Source organism: Vipera ursinii (assembly GCF_947247035.1).
Source record: "Vipera ursinii genome assembly, chromosome: 1".
NCBI classification, from domain to species: domain Eukaryota; kingdom Metazoa; phylum Chordata; class Lepidosauria; order Squamata; family Viperidae; genus Vipera; species Vipera ursinii.
The window spans coordinates 180,111,806-180,127,086 of NC_139512.1; the positions used below are offsets into that span (position 1 = coordinate 180,111,806).

General features: G+C 36.4%; 1 protein-coding gene across 1 annotated transcript in view; it reads right to left on the reverse strand.

Annotated features, from left to right (window-relative positions):
• Positions 1 to 14,343, reverse strand: part of MYL1 (myosin light chain 1) — a 29,475-nt gene extending 15,132 nt beyond the window's left edge. Inside the window, exon 1 of the mRNA XM_083355074.1 lies at positions 14,113 to 14,343. Coding sequence (XP_083211200.1) covers positions 14,113 to 14,241 — 129 coding nt within the window. The 5' untranslated portion in view covers positions 14,242 to 14,343. The remainder of the gene's footprint in view (positions 1 to 14,112) is intronic.
• Between the last annotated feature and the right edge of the window lie 938 nt (positions 14,344 to 15,281).

Genomic DNA, 15,281 nt, shown 5'->3' on the forward strand with positions numbered 1-15,281 from the left:
TGAACCAGAGAGATAATGGGTCAGCAGTTTGGTTTGGCTTTTAATTTTTTTTCACTTAAGTTTGAACTGTATATATTTATTCTGGAGAACTGAAAGATTGACCAGGGCTATAACAGCATGCTTCGATGCCCAAAGGGCTGTGACTTAATAGTTTCCTGCTACCTTAGAAGACTGTGGCTAGTGCATTTAAAGGAATGAATATGAGGAACCATGTTTAGAAAGGAGCAATTTGATAGTGGGCATCATTTCCTTGATTGCCCCTACTCTTCCCCATACCGAAGGTCTGTCAGTCCTCCCTAAAATGGACTTGAGCTATGTGTGTAGGGCCTTATAAAGACTTCCCCAAGTCTCATTGCCTTCCCTCTCACCCTCATCCCCAAATGGGAAACAGAATGCCAGGGGACAACAAGATCGCACCTCTAGAAAGCATGGGAGGTTTCTTGGTGGACTAATCTAAAGACTGGTCATTGTGATTGGAGATCTGGGACAAAACCTGGTATGTTCTCAGGCCTTCTCTTTCGAAACATGAAGTTGAATTTCTGGGCTAAATTTGAACACAATAGGAGTACTGCATGCTTATTTTATCAATCAAGTGAGATGGAGGCACTTATGAGTGACAAGAGCTGGTATTTACTCCCAAAACAAACCCTAGTGTTCAAACATTTATCCTAGTATGGTAAAAATCATGTCAAATAAGGTTTTGTTCAAAATATATTACAGATGGATGCATTTTATTGATGCACAGCTTAATTTTAACCATAGGTGGTTAAATTTACAGGTAATAGATTTAATCTAATCTTTGGCTTGCTGGATTAGAAAGGAAACATGAGAAAACAATTGGTTCCTAGTGTATTAGGCTACATTAGAAGCACCATGTGTAAAGTAACAAATCTAATCCTCACTCTAAGCCCTTTTGTTTCAAAAACAAACTTCCCACATATTTACAAGAACTAGGCAAAACAGAAACAGCACTTTGCTTCATCACTCCTACAGCACATTCCTATATCTGAATAGATGCATGGGGTGTTAACCGTTGACTAAATACACATTCTTATTTGGACATAATGCCAAGCTTCAGTATCAGTGATAAACATAGAACAAATGCTGGTTATATGTTGCATTTAGCTCCCTGTATTTTAATCCTTTCTTAACCAGATGTGTCTGTATGTATACACAGTGCCTGGCATTAACTAGGAAACTACAGCGTGATTTACCATGTAATATGAATATGCCTATATTCTTTATATGTATGGGATTCTTTATGTGTATCCCCAAGCAATGCAAGAATTGGGTTAATTGCCTTAAATTAAAGCTCCCTATTTCTTCAAGGATCAAGTTGTAAAAACACCCATTAATGGTATTTATGCTATCTATAAAATCAAAGATGCAAATTGAATAATTATTTCCAGTTACAAAATAGATAATTCTAGACCTAGGTAAGCAAACCTAAGTGGTATGTTTTCAATGTGGCAAGCTTTGGAATTCCACAAAATGAAACAGGTTCTTGACAAAGAAACCAAAATCAAATCAAGAGCATCATGACACTCCAAGAGCATTTTGGTGACAGGTAGGAACTGTATCTGCAGCCTGAATTGTATCTCAAGCTTTGAATTCTCCAAGATAGGTCTGAGAGGAATATGTTAGGTGATTGACAAATCTATCTTCCTAATTCCAAAGATTGTCAAAAAATTAAACTTAAACAGGCACAGACTCTTTAAAAAATAATTATTAAGTCTTCTACTTATTTTTCTAACACTGATGAGGATTCATTGAGATTTACTGAACCTCCAGACTTCAATCCTTTCCATGAAAATTAAACACACTTTTGATGGTTTTCCAAGCTCATCATTAGGAGTCTGAAATGCTTCATTTCTTAGATCTGACTTCTGACATATGTCATGCAAAAGTTTGGAACTGACACGTATCATTTAAAGTAAAAGTTTAAAGATAAACAGAAGCAGTAACAAAGATTGTCAAGTCTGATTTTCTAGGCACAGGGTCTTTCAAGACAAATACTGTATTTTGAAATAAGGTAACTCCACTCGACTACTTGTCATACTTTTCTCGGAGATTCTGCCACATGGGATTTGGTATTCTTATGGCTCCAAGTATTCTGCCAGAAAGAAATGAAGGATAGGAACTAGAAGCAGAACATTTCCTTTTTAACAATTTATTCACATTGCTTTTGTCATTCTTGAAAATTTCCAGAAGCTATAATTTAATAGCTTGTATGTCTAGTACTTAAACATGGAGAGGCAGATCAAGCATTAAAGAAAACGATTTTCACTAATGTTCCCTTTTATTAATAATCCTTTAAAAGCATGCTCAGAATTGATTTAGAAGAAACAAACCTTAGCTTAAACAGATTCATTTACTTTTTTAAAGATCATTTTGGTTGTCATAGTAACAGAGGTAACAGAATGTTAAATAGAAACTGTTTAAAAATAAACCAAAAAAGCCTTTTCTTTTTCTAATGCACAGTGATTTATAATTATAAAATGTCACATTCATAGAGGAAGAATAGAATGTTCATCCCTATTCTGGCTAACACATTTTATATTACAATTTTCATTTTATTCTATCACGAGTTAATTAATGAATTCAGCAACAAAAATGCTATTAATGAATGAATGAGTGTAGAGCAATATTTGGAGAATTCTGTGCCATGGAAATAATTGATTAGGAAGTTTTTTTTTACTTGCTGAGTCACAGGAGAAGATCTCTATCTTATGAAAGAAAGATGGAAAGACTTTGAATTGAATGCGATTGAAATGGTAAATGTCTATGGAGATTCTCGGTCATCCAGGTCATAGTTTTCCCACAGGTGCTTTTTCAAGTGGCAACTGGACTTCCTTTGTTTTGAAATGGTGTCACTGCACAGAGTGGCTCTGAAGAAAGAGCACTGCATCACCAGGCCACCGCCATAAAAAACAGCCTCTCCCTGTGCCTCGACTGTGGTTAAGCCTCAGAAGATTGAAAGGCATGATACCGGCTGAAACGCTGCAGGGAATATTCGGCTGAGTTGCCTTTAAAGGAGACCACATTGACCTCTGCTGGCCATAACAGCTGGTTGCAGGCAGATCTTGCTGTCTGCAGGTCCAGTTTTGAATTGCAGAGGAAAAGCGAGTGCTTGTTGGAGAATATTACTGAAGAGATGACTCTTAGGAGCAAGTTAATAATCATCAGATCAGGACTTCCGAAATTAATAAAAGGAGGATGATATGATGGCTATCAAATTTATGATATTATGGCTATCAAATTTGACATGTTAGTACAATTGCTACTGCTTCATGCCACTTAAAACAATACGTTTGTTCAATATTCAGTTATAAAGCCAAATATTCTACCTAGGAACATATCTGAAGTTCACTGTTAAGTATGTCCTTATTTCTAAGGTTAGCAATAGAGGTCCTTCTCTGTGGGTGCCCCGGAGCTATGGAATCGGCTGCCGGTTGAGCTCCGGATGGCGCCCGACCTTCGCTCCTTCCGTCGCGATCTGAAGACACTCTTATTTGAACAAGCCAGCCTGGCCTGATGGGGGATGGGTTGGGTTTTATGGTCATTTTTAATATTTGTATTTACTGTTTTTAGTCGGGCATATGTTTAATTTTCTTTTAACTTTTGTATTTTTGTATTTTTTATATATTTGCCCTGTTCACCACCCTGAGTCCTTCGGGAGAAGGGCGGTATATAAATAAAATTATTATTATTATTATTATTATTATTATTATTATTATTATTATTATTATTATTATTATTATTATTATTATTATTATTATTACTGGCCTGTACTGGGCTGCTCTGAGCTGGGCAAGTTTTGCAAAAGGAAACAGAAAGATCCAGTTTTTTTTCTGACAAAAAATTCCTGACTTGAACATTCACACAGTTACCACTGAAAATGGACACTTGATTGTAGTAGATTTGCTAATATCACAAAAATATAGCATGAGTTTTTCTTAGGAGCTGGTGTCAAAATATGGGTAACTACTTCAAAAACTATGCTGTCATAAAAATCCCTGTACACAAGAAAATAATTTTGGGCTGACCACTACCACTGTGAATATTAGACACTTCCTACAATTAACCATCCATACTGGTAGAATGAATGCAAATGTTTTACCTTCTAATGGTTTGTATATTTTCAGTAGCTCAGCCCACAGTCAAGTAGCACAGTAAAATCTAGAGTGTTCTACTTACTGGCAATAGTAATAGCCATCTAATACTATATACAAAAGGATCCCACATGCCTACATCATCCTGGACTCAGAAACTTCAGTGTCAAGCATCAGAGATGCAAACATATTGTCATTATCAGCTTGAGAGAAAAACTGGTTAAGTTCTGTAGTCTCCACGGCTTATTTAGAATTTGTGATCAGACTTCAGTTGTGAAGAAGTATTATTAAATCTTCAGATCAGTTTCACCAGACTTGGATTAAATAGCACCTTCAAATGCTACTCAGGTTAGGACACTTCAGCTTCTTCTCATTCTCTTTTTCTCAGATAAATACAAGAGTACAATGTCTGATTGTTGATGCTACCAAATGATATGATATTATATTCAGTAATGTTGTTGCAATCTTATGGTGTTAGTATTATGTGAATTAATAATTCATACATTAATCAATTAAATACAGAGAATCTATAGTTATATATTATATTCTGGAAGACTTTCTTCTAATTACTTGAGTATCTTTTCATATAACTTAGCATGATTGGGTTTTCAGGACTGGAAATATTTCATTGTTAGACTATCTATTTCATCTTTTTTGCTATTATGAATTGTCTGTCAGTACAATTTATTTCCTTACCTTGTCTCCTTATGCCATTTGCTATTCATTCAGCAATAACCTGGCTCAGTCATAAATGAAATATTTAAGAAAATGATTAAAATAAGCAAAGATCCATTGGTACAATCGCATGCATAAATATTAATCTGCTTCAATCCATACAGATTATAAAATATCATGCAAAAGCTAATGCAGTCTTTAGAAGAGATTTCCTAACCAAGTTGCCCCAGTTTATATGATGGACATGAGTTTAGGAAGATTACTTAAAATTGTGCAGGTACTTATTTGCTAAACGTCATTGAGAACAGCCTTCTCCTGTCCAGTGCTTTCTGATATTAGACTATAATGTCCATATTCTACAAGCAAACTGCTGTTAGCTGAAATCAATGAATTGTAAACCAATATATGTGAAGGCTGTTAGAACAGCTGACTTAGAGATTCAGTTGTGGGCTTTCTCATTAATAATGTATAACCAGATGTTATTTTATGTAATGTGTTCAGAGAGAAAAATGCCCTCAAAGACTACTTCTTGGTTTTATGGTCTTCATCTATGCATGGCGTGCTTATTTTAACAATAGATCTCACAATAACTTTATAAATATATTCCAAGGGACAAATGTGACCTAACACAATAATCCAAAACAATCTCATTTTTCAGGACTTAAAAAGTGTACTTTCTATGTCACTTATACCTGCTTTCTGGAACACCATTCACCTGTGGTCCTTATGGCTTCATTCTGATGAAGTTCAAAAAATCACTGAAAACCTGGCTATTTTCCCAGGCCTTGGAAAAAGTTGGGGTGTTGAAATCCTGTTGGATTTGTTTTATCTATTATGTACCTATTTTGTGGGGGACCTATATGTTCTATCTATGCTCTTCTTACTGTTGATTCTTGCTTGAAAATTTGCAAGGTAATAGATGCCTACAGACAGAGTCTAAATGTATGTGATGGCACAATGGTTAGAATGCAGTATTGTAGGCTAACTCTGCCCACAGTTAGGAGTTCAATCCTGACTAACTCGAGATTGACTCAACCTTCCAGCCTTCCAAGGTCGGTAAAATGAGGACCCATATTGTTGGGGGCAATATGCTGACTCTGTAAAACTGTTTAGAGAGGGCTGTAAAGCACTATGAAGTGGCATACAAGCCTAAGTGCTCTTGCTATTGCTAAATATATACATGCATATACATAAACACACACATGCATATGTATTAATCACATTATTTCTTATAAAGAAATCAATTTTCACAGTTAATTTGAACTACCAACTTTTCAAAAACTACTTCATGGGCTCATTGTATTAAAAATTATACAAAAAGGACCCCCAAATTCAAAATAGGAAATATAGAACTCTGCTTTAGGTGCTGCCAGCTATAAAGAATTCTGAGCTTCCAAGACTTTTGATGTGTGGGCATTTGCATCCTGTTTTTATCCGACCAAGGAAATTGAGTGACATACATTGGTTTGCTCAAAGGGATCTGATAAGTTCACAGCTGAAATGAATTCTGAAATTTGAACTTTCAGTCTATCCCGCTGGCCCTGTTAGCAAAGCATATCTCAATTCCCAAGTGAAGTATCTATGGCTTAGTGTTGATTCACTTTGAATATCTTTCAAAAATATCAAGCTACTTCGTGGGTTCAACAGGAAGTATGAACTATAGTCATTACTAGTCTCAGATCACATATCCTTAGAGCAACCTGGGTATACTAAAAATTCTTTCTGATTTATGTTGATTTGTCTTTGGTCTCACTTTTTTTTTAGGTCTGGAGAAGAGAAGACAAAGTTCAGGAAAAGAAGGCATCTAAAATCAACTATTTAATTATTTATATTGATTCAATCATCAGATATGAATTTCTCTCTATGAATCATGGTCTTAATGTTATATGGTCTCTATGAAGATGCTTTTTGCCTTTTTTTGTGTGGATATCATGCATCTGATGAGGAACAGGATACAATATCTACCATTAGAAATCATGGCTCCTGTGCTCCTACAGTCTGATTAAATATTTAATGATATCAGTACTGACATATTTTATTGTGCTTTAAGATTTTTAGGACCTTGTACCCAGCTTCTGCCCACCTAGCAGTTCGAAAGCACGTAAAAATGCAAGTAGAAAAATAGGGACCACTCCGGTGGGAAGGTAACAGCGTTCCGTGCTAGTCATGCCGGCCACATGACCACGGAGACGTCCTCGGACAAGCGCTGGCTCTTTGGCTTTGAAACGGAGATGAGCACCAGCCCCTAGAGTCGGAAACGACTAGCACGCATGTGCGGGGGAACCTTTACCTTTTACACTATTATCTTGTCAAGTTATTACAACTCTCTCAATATTCTATGAGTTCTTTCTCCAGTGAAATATCTGTATATGTTGATAGCTTTAAACCAAAGTCTGTTTATTGTCAATAAACAGATGTGGTTTCCTCCCCATCCCCAACTTGCTCTCTTCACAGTCAGGAGAACTTAGAAGTCCAAACCCTGATCTGAATACTGGAGATGTATGGGTCAGTGAGGCCCAGGAGTAAGCCTTGCATATAAAGATGTTTTTAGGGACCAAGGCTTCCATGAAGTGAATAGGACAACTTGTTATGGCCCAACCAACCCGGCCCACTCACCATGGCCCTCTCACCACAGCCAACTTGCTGAGCTCAACTCACTGCAGGACAACTCATCATGGCTAACTCACCATGGGACAACTCACTGTATGACAAATCAACAAATCAATTTAATTATTTAAAATAATTTTAAAAATATTTTAATTTTTTGTCATTTACATTTCATTTTATCCCTCCTTTTGCATCTGTTCTTTAATGATTCTATCCCACCATTTCTTCACTATTGGTGTAACTCTTGTCCCATGGTGAGTTGTTCCATGGCAAGTTGGATGCGGTGAAATGGCGATGGCAAGTTGGCTATAGCAAATTGGCCACCTTCAGCCATTTTGGCTTTGATTCTATTCCCTGGATATATTAAACCAGCCCACCAGGTGTTACCCAACTGATTATTGCCCTGTACACCGCCCTGAGTCCTTCGGGAGAAGGGCGGTATAAATAAATAAATAAATAAATAAATAAATAAATTAACTCTAAGGAAAAACAATTCTCTCCAGAAGGAAAGGCAGCCCCAATTTGCTGTAAGCCAGATGAAAGAACTGTCTTTGGCAGAAGGATCTGCTTTTGGCCTAGTATTTTCTTGTGCACAGGGTGCACAAAAATCCTGTAAAACAAATATTTACACACAGAGAACAAATGTTCAGAAGAAACGTGTGGCTAGTAGAACTAAAATGGGTTCTAAGATTCAAGTTGTACAGATCTTGGTATCTGGCTGTATTATAAAAAAACATCTCTGCTCAGAACACACAATGAAATTCTGCATTTAACAAATGACTCGAAGTCTGTATGTTTCACAGGCAAAATTGTTAATGTCCCAAATATTATTTTACTTAATGTTTTGCTGAATGATTTGATCATTTCAGTTCAATTAAGTTCAAAAATCTTGGTTTAAAAAATAATAAACTAAGATATTTCCTTTATTTGGTTAAATTCTGTTAAATATTTCTTACTACATTTTGTATGTGTCCTAAAATACTTTTTTTCCTGGGTGTGTTTGGATTTTCTTTATTTATAGTTTAACATTTCCTGGAATGCAATATGCTAGGATTCAGCAGCAGCAGCAGTTTCAAGCTACAGAATTACTCCATGCACATAACTTGTACACATAATTCAAAATCAAATAGATAAAATACTATCAACTACGTATTAATAAAATAACCACAGAAAATTGCAAAGCTATACACAAACTCTACCTGCAACACTTTTTATGCTTTTTTTTTTACCACTGGCCGATATATAAATTTTTTGCAGTGGTAAAAGCGCCCCCCCCCCAATGAACTGCTTAAAACTGCTTCTAAGAAAATATTTATAGTAAGCTGAATTGTTTCTGAGTGAAAGGAGAAGAAACAGTCAGGAACCTGTGGCTCAATAAACCAAATTGTTTATATTCATTGACCATATCTCGGAGACAGTATGGCTAGCAGACTGACCTAGTAGGAAGAGATAAATAAATAAGAATGTCACACAGATGGGTGTATCTAAAACATTTTAATGTCATGCTGTAATTTAAACTGTGTTGTTGGGGTTTTTTTTGCAATATAGTAGGCCAAAGTATTTTGTTCAGGGCTGTTCAGCAAGGAGTCTTCTAGTTTGCTAGTAAGCTCATATATACTGTTTGCATGCTAATAGTATTATGTTATATCTTCAAAGTGATTTGGTGAACCAGATTTTGGCCACAACACATTCAACCGGTGTCCTCATGAGCATCCACAAAGAGGTGTAAAGGAGACACTACCACAAGATAAGCCATAATTCTCAGGTTCCCAAGTCTTTTTTTTTTAAAAGAACTAGTTTCCTGCCTTTCTACAGAAAGTGATATAAAGCAAAATATGTAACCACTTTTGTATAAAAATCTGTTCAGTGTTTCTCAACTTGGGCTACCTGCAGTACCTGTCCTGCATATTTCTTATCCTCTGACTTCCTGGGTAGACTCTCTTACAGAAAGCAATTTGTAAAAAAACAAATACCTTTATCATAAAGAGACCGAATCTCTTACATATTACTAAGAAAGCCAAACAGGGTAAATTGCAATTATATTACTCAGCAGTTCCTTGATCTGTCTTTTCAGTGATCAGAAATATATATTTTAATCTTCGTTTGTATGTGTGTTTATGTGTTTGTGGGTGTGTGGGTGTGTGGGTGAGTGCACACATGCCTTCAAGTCAGTCTTGATTCTTGATAGCTGCCTGGACTAGTCCCTGCAGTTTTCTTGGCAAGAGTTTTCAGAAGTGGGTTGCCCTTGCCTGCTTCCTAGGACTGAGAGAAATTGACTAGCTCCAGGTCACCCAGCTGGTTTTGTGCCTAAGGTGGGACTACAACTCCCCTTTTCTAGCCTGATGCCTTAACCATGACACCAAACTGGCTTTCATTTAATCTATATTAAGCAGGAATTTGTTTATTGTCATTTAGTCCAGGAGTTTTCAAACACTGCACGTCTGTGATGCTTCTCTCCATATCCCAAATGATTACTCATCCACTAAGGAGCAGTCACTTAGCTCCATTCCAAGTTACAATGGATGTCCCTGGGGCCTCGTAGACTTGAATTCAAAGCTCCAATGGCTGGATCCCCCGCTGCAGTCTCAGGATTGCAGTTGGAACACTCACCAACTGAATCACAGTTAAACTGTTTGCAGCATCCTGTGGTCAGGTGACTGCAGTTTACAGTGTTGTTTTGCTGGAAACCAATGTTTACTTCAATTTCCAGCAGAAAATATCCATTGCGGACACTGGATTTGCTTAATTATGGTAACGTTTGCTTAACAACTGTCATTTTTGCTGTACGACTCTGGCATTTGCCTAATGACCACTGCAAAAAAAGTGATAAAATCAGGAACAGCCATATGATGACCAGCTTAATAACCAGCATGACTTATGACAATAATTTTGGGCTCAATTATGTTGTAAGTTGAGGTCTACCTGCATTTTACCAGTTTTAGAGTTGGGCAAGGATTAAGATACTTCTAGATTGTAATAATTAAATTTGAAACTATATATTAAATAAAACAATTATAGAATTTACTATAAGATAAAAAGGACACTGAGTTTTATTAACATGTATATTTCTATCAATTCTGTAAAGAATATGGATATATTTTGGCACACAGTCACTATTGCTGGCAGAAATGCCAGAGGCATAATAATATTTCCAAGAATGGCCAAGTCCAATTCATAATAACCAGTGTCAATGGATTAACAATATCCAATTACGGTAGTTTGTACCATAATCAATAGATGTCACTTGTTGCAGAAATTAGGGATTAGAGCCATTTCAATTGTGTTAAAAAAAAACACAACGTGAGAAGCAGATGAAAAATTCTTATCCAACTCTCTAAGTTGCTTTGAACCCTGACTTAATCCATGATTGATATCAAATATTGCTTTAGGATTTAAATAGTTTCTTTGATAAAGCTGCTCAAAATAGACTCATGTCTAAACAATAAACAGGAAAGATTACTGCTCAGAAAACTCATAGTATCCACTGGTTGACAGCAAAGGATTAGTGTATCCCTCTGTTGCCATGTGAATTTTAGGAGCCCAGATCTGGTGGTCCTAATTCTTATATGCATCTTTTAAAGAGAAATGATCTATGTCATGTTTGAAAAATAGCAAGGAACGATACTGCACTGAGTTGCATCTCAGGTCTGCTTGATTTTTAGATGTATTCATTATCACCACTGTGGGGTACCCTTGAAATCATCTCCATAGACATATAATTAAACATTCCTGAGGCTTAAGATCAGGAAAATGTGTAATATGAAATGACCATCAATTTTATCCAGGAGGTGGTACTAGAAAGAAGCACCATTCAGAAAAAAACTTGTAAGTAACAAAATGCCTGTTAAACTAAATAAAACTAAAGCATAAGGTTATTATTTTGTATAAAAATTAAAATAATTTAAACAATTTAAAAAATTTTCTTCTGCTTATGTAACATTTTATTGTGTCTATTTATTACCTTCTTACTGTATGACTTCTTTTTAAAGCGTGAGCTAAAATTAATATAATTTTGCTCATGTCTTTTCTAAGAAAAAGTTAAATCTTTTAGAAAATAATAATTACAATTTCTAGTGAAATAACATTAACTATTTATTTGCAATTCATAGAATCAGCAAGCTGTAGAGTTGGCAGGGACCACAAGGAGCATCTAACCCAACCTTCCTATATGTTGCATATAGAAAAACCACCAAAAATGCAGAACTCATAACTTCTGTAAGTAGAATATAGAACAGACTACAGAATACAGAAAAACAGTTGGAAGGGACCTTAGAGATCTTCTAGTCCAACCCTGTGCTCAAGTTACCATTCTGTTAGTAAGTACACTATTCTGTTGTGCAGATATTACCATTAGGATGTTTTTCTTTACATTTAAATGAAATATAATATCTAAAAAACACAAGGATCACTTACCTAAAGAAAAGCTGCAGAAGCGGAGTAAAATAGTGTAAAGGTTCAGCTAGGTCCATCATATAAAGCACAAACCTCTGGCAAAAGCTATATTCTCAGCTTTCAAAACTAGGATCCGTGAGAATGAGATGGCGACTTTAGTCTGACCACCTTCGGCCTGAATGGAAAGGTCCCTAGAATTCTCCTCATCTGATTTAACCTCAGCCAAACCCTTTACTTGTAGTCATGCTCTGAGTAATGTAAGTAATGAAAGTGACAAGCATTTTATTCATTTGAGATGGTTCTTGGGTTTGAAAGCAGGCCTCAGATTTAATCCTTGGAATTGCAATCATCTCAGGAGGTGACCTTGGTGCAGTGAGTAGGTTGAAACTTCAGTTTTGGGGATAAGAATACTCATCTAACTCACAGAGGTATTGTGAGGATAGGATACTTTGGGCTGTGATACACGAGCAGGATGTTGGAAACCATCCTGAATTGTTTCCAAAGAACTATAGTATGAATTCAGCTGATCTGTAAATGAAAAATCCATGTTTTTCATATCTGGTTTTATTGGAAGCTAATATCTATGTAGATATTTAAGCCTGACTCTTTAAGAAGAAGAGTGTTCATAGTTTATATAGGCTTTTTGTTTTGTAAATGGGGTTGGAAATTTGGAGTATATGGACTTTTGCTTGGAAAAGAGATGATTTTAGATAAGTAATTCCTGTCTCAGCACCACTCTTCCTTGTATACATAAAAGAGAAAGGCAGTAGCAATTACTCATCTACAGAGTTGTCATGTTCCTGAGAAAATGTGCACGAAGTACTTCCATTACTTGAAACAATATATAAATACCACATTGTACAAAATGTTTGCTTAGTTTATTTTGATGCAGCTACCCTCCCTCAATGTAAATAAGAACATCCTTTTTGTAAGCATGTGTGCACGCTCACGGAAAGTAATTTGGTAGAAAGCAAACCTTTCTTGTTCCTATTACTGTGAATTCATCTATGCCTCTAGAAAAATTCACCTGAATTAGAAAAGTACTGTCCAATTTAACAGAAAAGGTCTGTTGGGGATGCATTATGATTGAAATTATAGCATTCCATTTTTTCAGATCATAAATATACTACTAGGAATATTTGTGTAAAGCTAAATTAGCCAGAGTCACTAAAACCGAAAATTCTATTTCATTCTAACGCATTAACACATACAACTATTAAACTAATGTAAATTACTTCTGCAAGAGATCAAGTCTTCATTCTTCTTCATAATCCAGTATGCAAGAAAATTCTTGTTACCCTTTCCATCATTTCCTAATCTACAGGTTTCCTTATTAGGTTAGATTTCTTAGGTAGAGTGTCCTAAATTGGAGTCTGATAAAATCAAAATGCCATTCAGTGGAGAATGACTCTGGACTCAGGGTCACTCAAGGAATCTATGCAGCTAGACTCCCTCTGGCTCCTTTCCAAAGGCAGACCTTCTTGCTCTTCAAACATTGCAAGACATGCTAGGCTGTGATACATCAGATAATAACTACGCTATATGAAGATTTATTTCACCATGCAAAATCCCCAAGATAATACGTGCTAACCTTGAAAACAAAGAAAGTACACAGAAATATTAGTGAACAACTTCAAAGCAAGATGCAAATTGTGAACAAAGGTAAAAGTTGTAGTCACTGAAACATTTCACTGTATATCCAATTAGTGATGAGCATCCAAGTTTCTGCCAGTCTAAGTATGAAAAATATTGAATTGGGTTGCTATTTTTCTTATGGGAAAACATTAAATATGTCCAGAAATAATGAATTATAAGTTGCTCATTATTGTATATAAAATGAGTTCAGGATGAATTTAATGAACAATAAATATTCATTAGATTTAATTTTATTGATTAAAAAAGCCTGTGATTTTTCTTGGTAACATGGGTTTTCTTCCCCAGTGTAGGCTCATGGATACTTCACTGAGAAAAGAGTAAATCAGAGGCCAAATTGAAATGGTATAAATAGCAGTATTTGTAAAAATAATAATAATGCTGTAATTGGCCACTAAGATCAATTTTCTGTACACTTAAGTAAGCTACTGAAATACAGTATGGCATTTTATTGTAGCTTACAAAACAAAACAAATCTGAATATTTTAATGGGGTGTGTGTGTGTGTTCCTGCAAAAGACAGGGAGGAAGGGTCTGTTCCCTACCAAATCAGCTCCCTTAATGACCGCAAGCAATAAATAAGCATCTCCCAGATCTGAATTTGGGCTGGTGTAATTCTCTTTGCTCTTTGATGGTGGATGCTTTTCAGTGACCACCCAAGTTGGTCTGTTTACCTTGATGCTGGAGAGATCAATTGCTGGTTGTTTAGGTGGTGCTGGTGCTGGTGCTGGTGCTGGGGCAGGAGCTGGTGCAGGAGCAGCTGCGGGGGCAGCTGGTTTCTTAACGTCTTTCTTTGGTGCCATTTTCTTTCTATTTCCCTTTTTAAATTAAAAAAAAGGTCCCACCCCAAAAGCCTGGAAGAGATTCCTGGGTGAGGAGCAGTGAGTGGTCAGGATGACTGCAGCCCAATGACTTGGAGGTAGACCCAGCGGGTTAAGCACCATAAGGCCATATATATATATTTCACTTAGTGCCTAATACAATCTTACACTTGCAGCTGGATTGGACAGCTTGCTAGTCAAGGGGGATGTCATTCTGAGACAGGCTATAAATGGAAGGTAAGGGGGTCAGAGCTTGATGAGATTCAAGAGAACTTCAGTGCCCTTTAAAAAAAAACAACCTCCTGTGCATTTTTGCAATAGATGGAAAGGAGGGGGAATATGACAAAAACAGTTCCAGTCTCCCTGGGACTTTGACTGACACGTTTTTAATGCTGGAATGACAGCTTTGCTGCTGTTAATCTTATTTTTCATCTATCTGTGTCATTGTGAGTAGGATTGAGTTTCCAGATGGAATGTTGGCTGTAAGGGTTGGGAAATGATCATAGGTTTCTCTCCTCCTTCCCCATCTCCCGCCCCTCATTTTCTTCACATCATGCCCCACCTCTCTCCTTTACTCCTCCTCTATTTCTTTCCTTTGCAAGAAGAAAGTGTCGATCCAGCAAAGAGCTAGAGGGAGTGTTTAAAAATAAAAGTAGACGTATAAGGAAAGTCTGTTTTGGTTTAGCCAGAGTGTCTTTGCTTCACCAGCCCATGATTCTTCCATCTGTTCTTATTCTTCACATATTCATCGCACAGGCTTGACAGTAAAGCTTGATCTAAAAGCCAAAACCTCTTCCTTTTTATCCAGTGTTGGGTGTTATTGGCTGACATAACCAAATCCAATCTATAAAAGCAGCAATAGGCTATCTGTTATTCCAGAAAAGACTGGAGATATTATTTCTTAGCTGTAAAGCACACTAACGCTCAATCGAGAGCAGCCTGCCTTTTATCTCTGATGTAACTGCCAGTCTTCTACCTCCTATTTATCTTTTCTCATTTCCAGTTTCCCAGAGACATTTCCT